The sequence below is a fragment of the Sceloporus occidentalis genome, unplaced genomic scaffold (genome assembly GCF_023333645.1).
Source record: "Sceloporus occidentalis isolate IW3139 unplaced genomic scaffold, rSceOcc1.0.p SCAF_299, whole genome shotgun sequence".
Classification (NCBI taxonomy): domain Eukaryota; kingdom Metazoa; phylum Chordata; class Lepidosauria; order Squamata; family Phrynosomatidae; genus Sceloporus; species Sceloporus occidentalis.
Window position 1 is genome coordinate 661,640 of NW_028317279.1, and position 18,600 is coordinate 680,239.

General features: G+C 38.6%; 1 protein-coding gene across 1 annotated transcript in view; it reads left to right on the forward strand.

Moving 5' to 3' along the window:
- The window catches only part of LOC149275153 (E3 ubiquitin-protein ligase RBX1-like), a 61,801-nt gene extending 58,947 nt beyond the window's left edge, over positions 1-2,854 (forward strand). The window contains exon 4 of the mRNA XM_089504942.1: positions 2,750-2,854. Coding sequence (XP_089361068.1) covers positions 2,750-2,854 — 105 coding nt within the window. The remainder of the gene's footprint in view (positions 1-2,749) is intronic.
- Positions 2,855-18,600: the final 15,746 nt, after the last annotated feature.

Here is an 18,600-nt window from a genome sequence, read left to right on the forward strand (position 1 = left end):
GGCAATTTCAATATCCCCGTCAATAACCCACCCTCCCCTGCTGCCACTAAACTTCTTTCTCTCGCATCCTCATTTGGTCTCCTACAATCTTCTCTAACCCCTACTCACCGTGATGGACACTGTGTAGACCTTGTATTTTCTAATCTCTGCTCCATATCAGAGTTCACCTGTCGCCCCTTCCTCATTTCCGATCACCACCTCCTCACCTACAATCTCACACTAACACCCAAACCTGCTCCCCCCCCCCTTCATGCCTCAGTACCTGTAGAAATCTGCGCGATGTTCAACTTGGCATTTTCCAGACTTCTACGATAACCTTGCCACAGCACACTACAATAACACTCTATCAACTGCACTTGACACACTTGCTCCCCCTCAACTTCGCAAAGCTCCACGTCATCAGCTTCAGCCCTGGCACTCAAGACAGACGCGCTATTTACAAAAATGCTCACGCACTACTGAGCGTGTCTGGAGGAAATCTTGCTCCGAAGCTGACTACATCCACTACAAGTTCATCCCCCACACTTACACATCTGCCCTTCAGCTAGCTAAACAAGCATACTCTTCTTCCCTCATTTCTTCTTTCTTCCAACCCCAAACAACTTTTCCCCACATTCTGCTCTCTCCTCACCCACACCACCTCCCTCATCTGCCTTTAGCGCCTAGGATCTTGCGGACTATTTCCAAACAAAAACACAATCCATCCGCAACAACATTCCAGCGCATGGTCTCCATTTTCCTCCTTCCGCGATCAAGCCCTCTACCTCTCCCTGCGCCCCCCCCCACTACAGTGGACGAAGCTCACGCTCTACTGTCTTCCTTACACCTCACTACATGCCCTCTAGACCCCATCCCATCATACCTACTGCCATCACTGTCCTCTAGCCTTACTCCTGCCCTCACTCACATCTTCAACTCCTCACTCTCTTCTGATATATTCCCATCCCTATTCAAACATGCACAGGTCACTCCCATCCACAAGAAGCCCTGCCTTGATCCAAATTCCCCTGTTAACATCCGCCCCATATCACTACTTCCTATAACATCTAAACTCTTACAAAAACTAATTTGACAGTCTAACCAACTTTCTGTCCTCAAACTCCTACTCGACCCCCTGCAATCTGGTTTCTGCCCACAGCACTCAACTGAAACCACTCTCATGAAGGTCACGAACGACCTTCTATCTGCTAGAAACAATGGCCACTGCTCTATCCTAATCTTACTCTACCTCTCTGCTGCTTTTGACACAGTCGACCAGACTCTCAGCTCTCTAGGTCTCGGACACTGCGCGCTCTCCTGGATTAACTTGTATCTTTCCAACAGATCCTTCTCTGTGTCTTTTGCTGGTGACTCCTCCTCCTCAATGCCTCTGTCTGTTGGAGTGCCTCAGGATTCTGTCCTGGGTCCTCTACTATTCTCCATCTACACTTTCTCACTTGGAAAACTTATCAACAGCTTTGGCTTCAGATACCACCTCAATGCACACGACACACAAATCTATTTCTCCACCCCCCAATCTCTCTGCATCTCAGATCAGCAGATGTCTATCTGGCATCTCTTCCTGGATGGCCTCTCACCACCTCCAAATAAGTATGTCTAAAACAGAGCTCCTTCTAATCCCTCCCTCTAACTCTATTCCCCCTTCTGACCTTTCCATCACTGTCGACGGTACCACTATCTCTCCTTCACCACATGTCCGCTGCCTCGGACCGACTCTTGACTCAAACTTATCACGTCAAATCACTCTAAATCCTGCCGCAACCAACTGTGCAACATTTCCAAAATCCGTCCATTCCTGACTGCCAGCACCGCTAAACAACTAATCCACTCCCTTGTAATCTCCCGTCTAGACTAGTGTAATTACCTACTTAGTGGCCTCCATCTCTCCTGACTATTCCCCCCCCCCCCAGTCTGTCCTCAATGCCTCTGCCAGACTTATCTATCTCACCCGACGCTCTGCATCTGCCGCACCTCTCTGCGAGTCCCTCCACTGGCTTCCCATCCATAGCAGAATTAAATTCAAATGACTCGCTCTATCCTACAAAGCTCTCGCTAACACCGCTCCCCCCCTACCTATCCTCCCTCATTAGCAAATATGCTCCAGCCCGCCCTCTAAGATCCAACAATGACCTGCTCCTCGCATCTTCACTTATCACCTCCTCCCATGCCCACCTACAGGACTTCTCTTGCGCAGCACCAACCCTCTGGAAGTCTCTTCCTGGGCTGTCCGACTTTCACCAACTCTATCCTCCTTCAAATGCTCAGCTGGTCCTTTTGGGGCAGGGCTGAAATGCAGTGGAATTTATTCATTTTTTGGGATTAAGATAATTTTCATGGCAAAGAGGGACTTTGCTTGATTGCAATTCAACTGATCACTCTTTATAACATGGAGTATATCAAAACTGAGGCAGCAGACTGTGTGAAAATTAATGTTATTCTCAAAACTGTTGGCCACGAGTGGGTGTGTACACAAACACTATATGTACACATTACTTCACTATATCTTTTAGTAGTACTGTTTAATAACTAAATTCTGCTCTTAAGAGACCCTCCATACCTGTGAACAGTGCCCTTTTGCATTTTTATTTCTAAGTTGTAAGGATAGATGACTTTACCAGCAGAGTGTACAGCAGCAACATTTTCAATGTGACTGATTTGGACTCATGACCTGAATTATATTTCGGATCCTTTTTCACATGTGCAAATCATATGTTAATGAAACTTTTTTCCCTTTTTTTTTTTTTAATAGCATGCATTTCACTTCCACTGCATCTCACGCTGGTTGAAGACTCGGCAGGTTTGTCCGTTGGATAATCGAGAATGGGAGTTTCAGAAGTATGTCAAATTTTCTTAAATTGCCATAGCTTTGAGCCTAGACCTAAAACTTGATATTTGTTTAAAGCATGATTCCCCTTTTTATTTGATGAGGAGAAGTAGGTCCTTTTAAAATAGACATACATAGATGTTTATTAGTGATTAATAGATTACAAAAAGTATATAAAAATTGAAAAAAAATCACTTTTTTGCTATCTTATGTTTTCTTCTATACTGGAGTTGCCACAGCTAAACAGTGACCCAATTTGTTTAGCCACTTATCTGCTGATTAATCATACCCCCATACATATTTTTTATGTTACAGAGGGCTACGTCCCATGCTTTACATATTACCCTATATTATGTATTTTCAATACTATTGACTTAAGGTTTGGAGGTAGGGTATTATTATAGTGGAAGTGGTAAGGGGCACCTTTTTAGAACATTTTTATCTTATAAGGCTTTACTTACACATTTCAAACACAAGTTTAGATAGAATCCTTACACAAACAATATACTTGCTACACACATAGAGATATTGCGCTCTCGCTCTCTGCTCTCTCCTTTTCATTGGTTGATTTGAGTTATGTTAAGTGCTTCTCTCTGCGTACAAAAAAATGCTCAATACACTAAACCTAAGATAGGAAAGTATATAAAATGAGTTAGTCATCTATATATTGCAGTATAGAAAGTATGAACACAGCATCAAAAGTAGTTGGGTTCTTGTATCACACTGCTCTGTCCTTTTTCTGTTTTATTTTTTGGAAAATGCTTGTCAGTTGGTGTATTGCTCAAGATCAGTAAGTTTCCTAGCATCTGTCTGATTTCCTTCAGCATAAAATAATTGTTTACGCTGTCTCAAGTCTGTTAGTGGATTTCCCATATGTTATCGATGCGCTTAGTAATGCAACTGGGGGGAGGGGTTAGCCTCCAGTTGTGCTAACTGGTCCTCTAGCAAGGATTAATTTCAGTCTTTAGGCGTGTTGTATGAAGAGCCTCCAAAGCTTTATGGGCTTTCCAATATGACACATCTGAATGTACACAATATTAAGTTTTCAGTTTTATTTTTACTCAGAGAAGGAAGAATGTGAAACAAATATATGCGCTCTCAATCAAACTCCATTGGGAAAAAATAAAGCTCACCATATAAAAAAGCTCCTATGTACAAGCTTACTGGGAGGGAGTGAGATGTCAAGCACTATCAAAAAAGACATACTAATGGAAACAATATAAAATGTTCACACTGCAAAGCCTGCAACATAAACTAAAAACGTTTTATTATAATGTATACAAATCTTGCAGTCTATAGTACATAAAGTAATGCACCAGGACGCACCTTAAAAAATGTAAGGGGCGTTTGCTTGTTGTGAAGACGTTTTGCAGCTGTAATCATTTTCTATGCCTTTTTTGAAAAACAGTTCTGTATTGCTTAGGACTTTTTTGCACAGGCTATGTGCTCTTCATTTTTTGTTTCCCTTTGGAAATCGCATGATGCAAATCAGAACATACTCATTAAGTTGTTTAGGATTTTTGCAACAGTTATATGCCAGTTCAGAATATCCCCACATTTTCCGAAGTCAGAGGATTCCTTACTAGCACAATGCTGCCACGGCCTCAGAGCATTTTTTCGTTTTAAATTTGATTTATAAGAAGGCTGAACAAAAACCTGATTTTACAGATTAATCTGTAAAATTAGACATACGCATCCTGCTTGTATAACAAAGAGCCTGCAAAGCTTTATTGAGCATTTTTTCTTGTAGAAGAGTAGCTACAAGGTGCAAGTTTTCCAAAATACAATTAGAATTGTGTCCTTAATTCTAATTGCGGTTATGCTAGGCATTTGTTTTTTACCTTAAACCTCTGGTGGCTAGTGGTGCATGTTTGACACTATAATCCTAATCTTGTTTTTTGTTTTTTGTTAGGTATGGTCACTAAGGAGCACAACTTTTGCTATGTTGCGTGCAGTCCATATCTTGAGGCAGTAGAACCAAGAAAGATCCAGCACTGCTGAAACAGTTCCTGCATGTTTTGCATGCATCATTCAATATAATTGTCAAAATAAATAGTGTGAAATATCAGTATTTATGTTGTGGTATTTTTTCAAACCTTTAAGTGTATTTTTAGAGTGACCAAAAAAGTGACAACCGCCCCTTGCAGAAAGCAAGATAAAAACACACTTATGACAATATGAATATATCTAATAGACCTGTGCATTCGGATTTATAAAAATGTAAATTTTTAATGAAACTTGTATACTTCGTTAATTCATACGAATGACGGAAAAAGCATTTTTTTCATGTCTAGGGGCACTAAATAATATACGTTAAATGGGTGGTGATCTTGTGTAAATATACAATGCTCCTTACTAAGAAAAACCATCATAGTGAAGATCATAACTACAACGGGTGTGTAACAATTTCCAGTAAGTCAAATACAATCACATTAGAACAAATATCGATAGTCACTTTCACAACTCATTTTTTTGCTTGTTGGAGGGCAAACCAGATATATATACTCGCTGGCACCTTTATTGGGTACACCTAGCTAGTACCGGGTTGGGCCCCCTTTTGCCTTCAGAATTGCCTTCATTCTTTCTGGCATACTTTGTAGAAAGTACTGGAAACATTCCTCAGAGGTTTTGCTGCAGATTTGTTGGCTGCACATCCATGATGCAAATCTCCCTTTCCACCAGGAAGATGCTCTATTGGATTGAGATCTGGTGACTATGGAGGCCACTGGAGTACAGCGTACTCATTGTCCTGTTCAAGAATTCAGTTTTGAGATGTGAGCTTTGTGACCCAGTGTATTATCCTGCTAGAAGTAGTCGCTTGATACAAGGCAGGATGGATCCATGGTTTCATGTTGTTCACGCCAAAGTCTGACGCTGTCATCTGAATGTCACAGCTGGAATCGAGACTCATCAGACCAGGAAACATTCTTCCAGTCTTCCATTGTCCAAGTTTGGCGAGCCTGTGAGAATTGTAGCGTCGGTTTCCTGTTCTTAGCTGACAGGAGTAGCACCCGTTGCTGCTGTTGCCCATCTGCTTCAAGGTTTGACGTGTTGTGCGTTCAGAGATGGTATTCTGCATACCTTGGTTGTAACAAGTGGTTATTTGAGTTTGAGCCTTTCTGTTATCTCTAACCAGTCTGCCCATTCTCCTCTGACATCAACAAGACATTTTCAACCACACAACTGCCGCTCACTGGATATTTTTCAAACCATTCTTTGTTGTGCGTGAAAATCCCAGTAGATTATCTGTTTCTGAAATACTCGGACCAGCCCGTCTGGTACCAACAACCATGCCACCCTCAAAGTCACTTAAATCCCCTTTCTTCCCTATTCTTATGCTCTGTTTGAACTTAAGCAAGTTATCTTGACTACGCCTACATGCCTAAATGCATTGAGTTGCTGCCATGTGATTGGCTGATTAGCTATTTGTGTTAACATTATCTACACCAAGCAATGGTACAAAATTGTATGTTATGGTACAAAATTGTATGTTATGTCACAGCAATAAGATTATGCAACTAATTGAGTCTTGTTTTCCATACTGCTCCCTCTGCTTTAAACTGTTGATGGTCAGGTCCAGATAATCGATCGTTGGTCAATCCACATAAAAGGTCAGGCTACAGATCTGTACTTGTATAACGTGCATAGTTTAAAATAAAGTAGAGGGAGAACTGGGCAAAGAAACACCAGTCACAAACACATGACATAATTTGTGCATGAAGACAACAGGAAAAAAAAGAGAAAAACAAACTCAAGGGCACCCAACTTTCCCTTAGCAGCCATCAGAGGCCACTCAATCCGTGTACTATAAACATTGAAGGTAGGATTTCACCCTGTCATCGTTTAGCTAAGGTCTCGTCTAAAAGTCACGTTGGTAAAGGTAGTTATTGCAGATTTTGGGGCATTATAAGGAGTTTTTGTTTAAGCAATTGAAGGCTGTACCAGCAGTGTGTTGAAAGGTTACTTTTATCAATTTACATAACAGTGTTAATATAGGGTCCTGAGAGTTCAAAATTTTTTTTTAGTAGTTTACTATTTATCCAGAGTGGCCTCTATGCAAGCCATTCTAAATAGAGTATATAGTTTGGATTTGAAAATTGCCAACGTGGGGTGTTCTGGTCTTATCCAGTATTATAAAATACTTTTCTTGCTACTGCAGTTGTGTTATGGCCCATTTTTGTTGTAATCTTGTTACAGTTGTCTCATTCCAAATATTGCCAATTAAGGAGATCGTGTGAGAGATGCCATCTTGTGCGTGAGGAGATAGTTATGCTCCCGCACCCAGAAAGATTGTTTAAGTGGGCATTGCCAGAAGCAGTGAAGGGAATTAGGGGATGCACATTTTGGACAATTGTTGTTTAATTACCTCATTTATAACATCATTCAAGATTTTGGAGACATTTATGGAGTAGAGCTGAGGCAAATTTTTGGGGAGCCTGACTCCTAGATAGTTGATAGAATACACTGCCTGGTGAAAACCAAAGCCAGGAGTGTTACTGGGCATTGTGATTGAAACCCATCACCGGGCCATACAAATTTAGTAATGTAAGGATATTGGGGGGACAGTGTGTCAGATGTATTAGAGTATATCGTCTGCATAGGCAATTAGCTTCTGTTCCCTAGCGCCAATGTGAATACCTTTGAACCCTGTTGAGGAAGTTGGAATTCTTAGTAAGTGGTCAAGGGCTATGTTGAAAAGAAGTAGTGACAATGGGCAGCCCTGGCAAGCCCCACAGGCCCAGATGGAACTCGGCAGAGTCAAGCCCTTTAGTGGTTATCAAGGTCTTCAGGTTAGTGTGTAAATTCTGTCTAACAAATCTATTTTTGAGTATTCTGTAAAGGTGTGGCCATGCTACTATTCTATAATATTCTGAGAGGTGTGTCTTGGGACTGTATTAGGCTAGGTTTCCACTTGGGTTTTTGTCCTGCGTTTTTTTCTTGATGAAAAACGCCACGAAAACTGCCAAGAAAACTGCCACTGCATTTACCTGCGTTTTGGCGTTTTTTCTGGCGTTTTAGCCTTTCTGTGGAAATTGCTTTTTTTGACCTTAGGCAGTTTTTCCAGCCTTTACAAGTTAGAAGTTTCACCCAGCTAAAAGGGATTAGGATAAATGGCAAGTATCTGCCCCCTCCTGATGTCCTTTACTTGATAGAGTTCTACTTAAACGCCCCGGCGGACCCTTTTGTCTCTTTTCTGTGGTTTGTGAACTTTGTTTTGTGTGAAACTGTTTGTTTCCAGCCTATTTCTCGTAGGACACACAGATACTGGGTCCATCCTCTGCATTGTAACTGTGGAAAAAAACTTGGCGTTTTTTCTCCCCCATTGACTTCTATTGGAGAAAAACGCCAAGATTTCCTTGCAAAAAACGCCAGAGTGTCAACATGCTGCGATTTTGAAAAACTGCCAGAGCCCAAAAAAGCAAAAAAACGCCAAAGAGGACTGAAAAAAACGCCGAACAAAAAAACGCCAAGTGGATATGGCATTCTGCGATTTCCTATTGAAGAACAGCTTAACATCTGGCTGCAGCGTTTTTCACAAAAAAAAAGCCAGGTGGCGCTATTGGCATTTTTATGGGCGTTTTTAGCAAAAAAAAAAGTGGAAACCTAGCCTTATGGCAGCTAGCTTTGCGCGTATGCCTTTAACGGCATGATGCTACCTCGCAAATCCCAACTGATGTTGCACTAGCAATTGCAGCAGCTATTATTGCAATCTTACAGCTATTCATTTAGTAAAGATCTTTAGATCCTGGCTGAGAAGCGAGATGGGTCTATAAGACTGCACTTTAGCAAGGTCTTTGTTCGGCTTAGGTAATACAATTGTTCTAGCAGTGTTTAGAGTTTCTACAAGGAATTGTGTAAAAATATGTTATTGTTCAGTGTTTGACATGGTATAATGTGCAGGGCTAAAAGGTGAAGAGAATACATCTGGGCTGTGGGTCTTACCATTTGAGTGATTTTATTGTCTGACTGAGTGATTTCAGAGTTTAGTAGCTCTCTGATCATTAGTTAATTTATCTAAATTCACTGCCAGTAATAATTTGATTCCCTGGTTCACATCCTGATCGGCAACGTTTAATGCTTTAAAATATGAGGTGAAGGCCCTTCTAATAGCATCAAATGCTACAAGAGTTTCCCCATTAGCTAATATAATCCTTAAAATATGGTGTCTGGGATTTAGAGATGTTGGCCAAGAGTTTTCCTGCAGCATCCACTTATTCTTTTTAGTAGTATTTATATTTTTTGGAGTTATATATCAGTATACTTTAGCGCTTGATCACTATATAAATTATTTGTTATCAAGAGTTTTCCTGACCTAAGTAATATTGTGCTCTCTCCTGTAATAGAGCGTGCAAGAGCTGACCACGTATATATTTGGTCTTATGTGGCTCATCTTTAGCCTCAAAGGAGATTGTGCCCTTGTATGACAGCCTTGCATGCTTTCCAGAAAAGGAAGGGATTGTCGATATGCTCTAGGTTGTCATCCTGATAGTTGGGCCAAGATGCTACCAAAAGACCCAGAAATCCTTTTAGTAAAAATTGTGGGAAACACCGCAAGTGCATGAAAACATGACACTGATGGAAGTTGGAGCATGAGTTTGGGGCATAAACTGAGATGATTATAGGATCAATCAGTGTAGTACTGGTCATGACAGGATTATATCCAGTCTGGACAAGGAGTTATAACCCCTGGACATACGTGTTTTCCTTTTGTGTGGAGTGCATGACACTCCATGGGTCCACTAAGCGTAAGGAGTGCAGATGGTGGTGAATATCTTTTTATTGAGGTCAAGGTCCCTGCACTTGGTCCTGTCCTGTCCAGTCTGTTGTCCAGTATGGTATTAAAAAATCCCAGCCTATTACAATACCAAAAGTGGCTAGTGCGTTCAGAGTTTCATATAGATGCATATAAAACTCATTATTTGGGTACTTTGGAGCATGCAAGTTTACCACATGCATTTTACGTGAAATTAGTATTTGCTTACAATATATAGTATATTTTTAAGTACTAAAAAAGAAAATCATTTACCTTTTTAAGGCTCATTTCATATATTAATAATAGCAAAATTGTAAATGAAAAGGAAATTTATTCCTTATCGTGTCTTATAATCGGGGTCGTCTTCTAATCAGACCTCAAAAAAATGTCCGCTGGGGTCAGGCTGCTTACCGGTGCTTTGGTCGCGAGCAGCGTCTCCTCTACTAGCAGCAGGATAACAGGAAGCCAGCAGAGTGTCACATAGCTCTGCCTCCCCCCTCCTTCCTCTGGGGGCGGGGCCAGAGAAGTTGCTCGCACAGCCGGGCCCCTGCAGAAGTCTTCGAGTGAGAGATCTGCAGTTCAGGTAAGGGGGTGGGGGAGGGTTTTTGAGCAAGTATGTGTGATTAATGGAATGAATGAGTATTTAAATGTTTGTGAATGTGTGTGTATGATAGCATGGATGTGTAAGGTGGTGGTAGCATGGCATAGGGAGGCTGTACTCACACTCCTATCATCCCCAGGTTCCAGCATGTACTGGCTGCCTTGGCTTGATAGGAGTGTGATTGCTGTTAGCAGATATATATACACACCTCCAGAAATGCCTTTTAACCCCCTATATGCCACTCTGGCATATTGGGGGTTAAAAGGCATATCATTGGGCAGAGTGGCATATAGGAAGGTATAAGACATTTCTGGAGGCAGAGTGGCGACCCTGGGGGCAGATGTGCATAACTGGGGGGGGCAGGTTGGCAAATAAAAGAAAATAAAAATATATATATTTTTCTCCAGCATAGCTTTTATTAAATATGAAAAAATTGTTTCATGAATGAATATTTACTAGTAAAACTTTTTTCCTATAGGGTAGTCTTATATTCAGGCTTTTTTTTTTCCTAAAGTAATATTTAGATTTTGGGGGGTCGTCTTATAATCAGGGTCGTCTTATAATCGAGCAAATACGGTATGTATGTATTATATATCCAAAATTAACAATTGCACACCAATCACCACCTTTTTATCCCGGTGCCAAGTAGGTGCAACAGCAAATCATAAAACATCCAAAAATAGTTACCGGCACTCCAGGGACTTCTTTAAATAATCACTCCAGAAACTGCAGTTTTCCAATCAACGTTTCAGTCTATTTATTAGACTTTCATCAGGACATGTCAGAAAAGCAGTGTGAATCATATTTATAGCAAGAAATATCATCAACAAGACCTACCACACCTGTAGTGCTCGAGGTATTCAAGCCCGGTGTGTACCATTCCCAGATACGCATGTGCATAATATCAGCAATGCTTCCGGGTCTCAGACACACTGTGTGAGATCCGAATCGTCATGGCAACGTTTCCATTTACTCTGCATAATACGTGTCTCATATGCCGGTAAGTAAACCTCTTATTTGTGCCTTTATATTTGTGTATATAATGCTGTACTCCTGTATACAGGATCAGCAGTGATAAATTTGTGAATAAATATACATAAAAGGACAAAATTATAATGATTAGACAGTGTTGTAAAGAATAGTGGATATCTGTATTGTAAAATTAATAAATATGTGAATGTGTGTATATATTATGATATATATATGTGTGGATTAACAATATACTGTCTTAGATCTGCAATCTGATCTCTGAAGTGTTGTAACAACTCGTACATTTGAACTGCAACTAATCTGCATACTATGTATCTCCTGTGCCGATCTGTGAATCCCTTAATTGTACTTTAGTGTGTATATATAGAGTGCTTTATTCATGTATACCACATCTACTATAATCTTAAAAAATAAAGAATATCAAGAAAGAAAAAACAGATCTAATTTTAGACCCTCTCGCTAATCTCCAGGTCGTCATGACCACGCATACCTTTAAACTGCAGTGAATCTGCATGATGCGAGTCTCCTGTGCCAATATGTGAACCTCTTATTTATACCTTTACATATATATATATATATATATATATATATATATATATATATATATATATATATATATATATATATATATATATATATATATATAGAGAGAGAGAGAGTGCTTTCTGTGTGTACAGAATCGCCTGAGATGTATATATTAGAGAATACAGAATATCAAAACAAAAACTTAATATATATACTAAAATAAAAAATGGTGAATATGTATAATATATAATCACATAATATATATGTTAATGTGCTTGTGTAGATGTTATAGTTAGATATATTTATGTATCAATTATAATATATGAAAGAACCTATAAATAATTATATGTTTAACCCAAATGTGTTGAAAACCCAGAATCATGTGAAAAAACCATTCATGTAAATATGAATAAATAATGTGATCATGTACCAAATAATAAATAAATGAATTAGTGCTATTTTGTGTAAAATCATCTTATTGCCTGATGTTGTATGTCTATTGATTAGAACACTAAATAATCATTACCCATTAAAATAATGCACTACATAACACATTATAGAATTATTCGAAACATATCAAAAAATATCGAAAAATACTTAACATCTTTCTAAACCTCAGCATATATACCAATTCCATCAAATTAATCTCTCAAACTGCTATATCTGAGAACTAAGTTAATCAACCTAATTTAGTATTATAGGTATGAAGCAAATGATAATTTCTCGTTTAGCCCACCTGGCGCCATGGTTTTTAACTGGACTATCCAAAATGTCTCGCGTTGCAATAGAATTTTACCTCTATCCCCCCCCACGTCGAGATTAAGGGATGTGATCTGTTGCTATAAACCGCAATGATGGCAAGGCATGTTGTTTCTCTAAAAAATGTTTAGCTACTGGTTTATCTGATACTCCATCTCTGTATGCAATTCTGATGCTTGAGCGATGTGCCCTAATCCGTTCTCCTAATGTATTTTCTGTTTTACCGACATATGACAATCCGCATGGACAATGTATTTTATATATTACATGTGGTGTTTTACATGTAATCCTATGTCTGATATTAAATATCTTTCCTGTATGTGGATGGGAGAACATTTTGCTCGGTATCATATGACTACATGTGACGCAACCCAAGCATCTTACACTACCATAATTGCTAAATTGTTTGTTTTCTTTGCTATAGCTATCGACCGGATCGACTTACTAGTAGATCCTTTAAGTTCTTATTACGTCTATAGCTGATCACTGGTCTATGCCTAAATGTAGTGGGGAGTGTGTTGTCTTTAGCTACCATATTCCAGTTTTTATGTATACTGTTAGTGAGCTCATGGCTGTTAACATTATATGTAGTCATACAATATAATTTAGAGTCCTCTGTTGCCCACTACATTTAGGCATAGACCAGTGAGCAGCTATAGACGTAATAAGAACTTAAAGGATCTACTAGTAAAAGTCGATCCGGTCGATAGCTATAGCAAAGAAAACAAACAATTTAGCAATTATGGTAGTGTAAGATGCTTGGGTTGCGTCACATGTAGTCATATGATACCGAGCAAAACGTTCTCCCATCCACATACAGGAAAGATATTTAATATCAGACATAGGATTACATGTAAAACAACACATGTAATATATAAAATACATTGTCCATGCGGATTGTCATATGTTGGTAAAACAGAAAATACATTAGGAGAACGGATTAGGGCACATCGTTCAAGCATCAGAATTGCATACAGAGATGGAGTATCAGATAAACCAGTAGCTAAACATTTTTTAGAGAAACAACATGCCTTGCCATCATTGCGGTTTATAGCAACAGATCACATCCCTGAATCTCGACGTGGGGGGGGATAGAGGTAAAATTCTATTGCAACGCGAGACATTTTGGATAGTCCAGTTAAAAACCATGGCGCCAGGTGGGCTAAACGAGAAATTATCATTTGCTTCATACCTATAATACTAAATTAGGTTGATTAACTTAGTTCTCAGATATAGCAGTTTGAGAGATTAATTTGATGGAATTGGTATATATGCTGAGGTTTAGAAAGATGTTAAGTATTTTTCGATATTTTTTGATATGTTTCGAATAATTCTATAATGTGTTATGTAGTGCATTATTTTAATGGGTAATGATTATTTAGTGTTCTAATCAATAGACATACAACATCAGGCAATAAGATGATTTTACACAAAATAGCACTAATTCATTTATTTATTATTTGGTACATGATCACATTATTTATTCATATTTACATGAATGGTTTTTTCACATGATTCTGGGTTTTCAACACATTTGGGTTAAACATATAATTATTTATAGGTTCTTTTATATATTATAATTGATACATATATATATGTAACTATAACATATCTACACAAGCACATTAACATATATATTATGTGATTATATATTATACATATTCACCATTTTTTATTTTAGTATATATATTAAGTTTTTTTGTTTTGATATTCTGTATTTTCTAATATATACATCTCAGGTGATTCTGTACACACACAGAAAGCACTCTATATATATATATATATATATATATATATATATATATATAATGTGTGTGTGTGTGTATATATATATATGTGTGTATATATATGTATATGTAAAGGTATAAATAAGAGGTTCACATATTGGCACAGGAGACACGCATCATGCAGATTCACTGCAGTTTAAAGGTAAGCGTTGTCATGACGACCTGGAGATTAGAGAGAGGGTCTAAAATTAGATCTGTTTTTTCTTTCTTGATATTCTTTATTTTTTAAGATTATAGTAGATGTGGTATACATGAATAAAGCACTCTATATATACACACTAAAGTACAATTAAGGGATTCACAGATCGGCACAGGAGATACATAGTATGCAGATTAGTTGCAGTTCAAATGTACGAGTTGTTACAACACTTCAGAGATCAGATTGCAGATCTAAGACAGTATATTGTTAATCCACACATATATATATAATCATAATATATACACACATTCACATATTTATTTATTAATTTTACAATACAGATATCCACTATTCTTTACAACACTGTCTAATCATTATAATTTTGTCCTTTTATGTATATTTATTCACAAATTTATCACTGCTGATCCTGTATACAGGAGTACAGCATTATATACACAAATATAAAGGCACAAATAAGAGGTTTACTTACCGGCATATGAGACACGTATTATGCAGAGTAAATGGAAACGTTGCCATGACGATTCGGATCTCACACAGTGTGTCTGAGACCCGGAAGCATTGCTGATATTATGCACATGCGTATCTGGGAATGGTACACACCGGGCTTGAATACCTCGAGCACTACAGGTGTGGTAGGTCTTGTTGATGATATTTCTTGCTATAAATATGATTCACACTGCTTTTCTGACATGTCCTGATGAAAGTCTAATAAATAGACTGAAACGTTGATTGGAAAACTGCAGTTTCTGGAGTGATTATTTAAAGAAGTCCCTGGAGTGCCGGTAACTATTTTTGGATGTTTTTTATATATATATATATATATATATATAATTATACACACTCCATAACTAATATTTTTACTTGTCCAAGTTTTCAGGGATAAGTTTTCCACTTTTTGTTCGATAATGGCTGTAGATTGGAAGGCTAAGAGTTTGTTATTAATGGCAAGCCTTTTTATTATTTTGTCCCATATAGGGATCTGTTGCTTTAATATCAAATTATGAGAAAGATGGTTAGGTCTTGAGTCCCATATTGGCGTCTCCAAGTTGAGTATTTAAGTAGCTTCTGACTCCACCAACTTTCTTTTTTAACCGCCTCTTTTTGTAATAATGAGATATGGGCAATTAAGGATGCTTTATAAACTAACTCAACTATAGGCATTCCCACGTTCCCATTGTAAGAAATGAAGGGTGGAAAATATAAACCTTTAACACCCTGTCACGTGTCAAAAATAAAGTGAAGCAGAGAAATCAAAATGAAATAAGAAGCAAAGTACTTCCCTATTTTTACACTGCCGCAGCCTGCCTCATGGGTATCCTTTGATAAGATTATTTTGCCTAAACATAATAGCTATAATCTCTATGGTTATAACATAGAGGATGGGGGACAGGGGACATCCCTGCCTAGTTCCGTTTCTAAGATGAAGCCAATCGGAGCAGATATTTAAGCCACTTGGTCTGACAGAAGGAGCTCCGTATAGGGACAAGATTATGGTCTGAATCCAGCCCTTTATACTGAGGCTTCTAAAGCTTGCTTCATAAAGCTCCAGCTTGCCCTGTCAAAGGTCTTCTCGACATCTGTTACACTATAAGCAGTTGTGTGAATAAATATGTATATGGACACGTGTATGCGGGTGTATGGATGTACATGTGTGTAGATATGCATATGTAGGTATGTATGTGTATGTGTGTGTGTATATGTATATGTGTATATATATATATATATATATAATCATGGTTTCTGCTAATACTAGTTAAATCAAGATGCATGGGAGGTGGCCGGGAATGATAAATATTTGGGAAACCTTTTATCTTAGTTTAGATAACACTGATATGCGTGATGAAGGGTGTGTGGAAGAAAGACAGGTTTTCGCATGAAATGGATTGTAAAAATAGAGTGTCATGTCAATAATCAGATCAGGAGATCTTTGGGTTTTACTGCCCCATGATTGTAAAGACCCCAGGGTGTGGTGTTGGCCAAAGGGAATAACTTCAAAGGGTAACTACGGCAACCACAGGGTCCAATCAGGGATCTCCCAGTAGACTCAATTGGGACCCTCTAGTATATCAAGGGACAGGTAGTGAAAGAGGAAAGGATGAGAGAAAGTAAAGAGACAAAGGAACATCACTAACCTGGAGCTCTCAGGGAAGGTAACTATGAACATGCATGTTTGAATATTGTAAATAGGAACTTATATATATGTATTTGTTGTAAGTGTGTCAATTAATGTGGGAATTATTGTTATTGTACTGTTATTTGTATTGTTTTATATTTGGAACGTTCTAGTAAAAGTTTGTATTGTTGTATCATAGCCGCATTGTGGATTCTTGGATATCCTGTTGTTGTTTCAAAATATTCTGTTGCATTGTGGAAGAAGCGAAAGTTTTCAGTTCAAACCTTAAAAGTTAGAAGAGATAGAACAGGGATTGTTTAACTTAATAAGCCAGTGGGTGGGTTTATCGGTGCATATTTCATAAGTGTATCCATACACCCATTCACCTGGATAAGTGTAGTTATTGTAGCTAGAAAACACATTAGCCTTCAGGAGATATATCCGAATACCTATTGTGATTTCATTGATATGTGTTTGGATGTATCTGTTGTTGGATCAGTTGTAATCTTAAGCACATAACACATTCATAAGTCTTTTAGATGGTATGCTGTAGATAAAGCATTAATCCATCTGATTGATATTTTAATAACACAATTCCCTAGTTCCCTCAAAAGAAAACGTAACATTGGCGACCACGAAGGGACTGAAAATCTTTTGTATTTTTCCAGGATCAACACCTAGCTTTGTTGTATGACATTGAAGGGTTTTGGAGGGTTTCAGGCTGAAGCAGCCAACCACCATGTCCCAACTTTGTTGGTTTATGGTTTTAAATATTAAAAGAAGCAGCTGCATTAAGTTTTGAAGGTGGCAAATGTTGGATAATTTCAGAAGAGCTAGCGAACACTGAAAAGAGGACAGTAAGACCACTGGATGTTTTGTTTTATTTTTGTTAAAAACCCAAAGGTCAAAGAGCCTGGTTTTTAGTTTTATTTTAACCCCTTCACGACCTTTGCCGGTTCAGGACCGTCATGACTCAAGGACTCTATAGTGACAGGGTCTGTTCCCCAGGACTGGCGCATAGCAAATGTTGTGCCAATATTCAAAAAGGGGACAAAAAGTGACCCGGGGAATTATAGGCCTGTTAGTTTAACTTCTGTTGTGTGTAAACTGTTTGAGGGTTTCCTAAGAGATGCTATTTTGGAGTATCTCAATGAAAATAAGTGTATGACTCCATATCAGCATGGGTTTACAAGGGATCGGTCCTGTCAAACTAACCTGATCAGCTTTTATGAGGAGGTGAGCTCAAGACTGGATCGGGGTGAATCGCTGGATGTCGTATATCTTGATTTTTCCAAAGCATTTGATACGGTGCCACATAAAAGGCTCGTACATAAAATGAGAATGCTTGGGCTGGGGGAGAATGTGTGTATGTGGGTAAGTAACTGGCTCAGTGATAGGAAACAGAGGGTGGTTATTAATGGTACATACTCTGAGTGGGTGACTGTTGCTAGTGGGGTACCACAGGGGTCAGTTTTGGGTCCTATTCTTTTTAATATATTTATTAATGACCTTGTAGAGGGATTGCATAGTAAAGTATCAATCTTTGCAGACGATACTAAGCTCTGTAACGTGGTTAACACAATAGAGGACAGCGCACGATTACAAATGGATCTGCATAGGTTGGAGGCTTGGGCTGGGATGTGGCAGATGAGGTTCAACACAGATAAATGTAAGGTTATGCACATGGGGAAGAAAAATCCAGGCTGGGAATATGTATTAAATGGGAAAACACTGGGGACGACTGACATGGAAAAGGACTTAGGAGTTTTAGTTAACAGTAAATTTACCTGTAGCGACCAGTGTCAGGCAGCTGCTGCTAAGGCAAATAAAATCATGGGGTGCATCAAAAGGGGCATAGATGCCCACGACAAGGAAATAATTCTACCCCTGTACAAGTCACTAGTCAGACCACACATGGAATACTGTGTACAGTACTGGGCACCAGTGTACAAGAAAGATATAGTGGAGCTGGAGAGGGTTCAAAGACGGGCAACCAGAGTAATAAGGGGAATGGGAGGACTACAGTACCCAGAAAGATTATCAGAATTGGGGTTATTTAGTTTGGAAAAAAGACGGCTTAGGGGGGA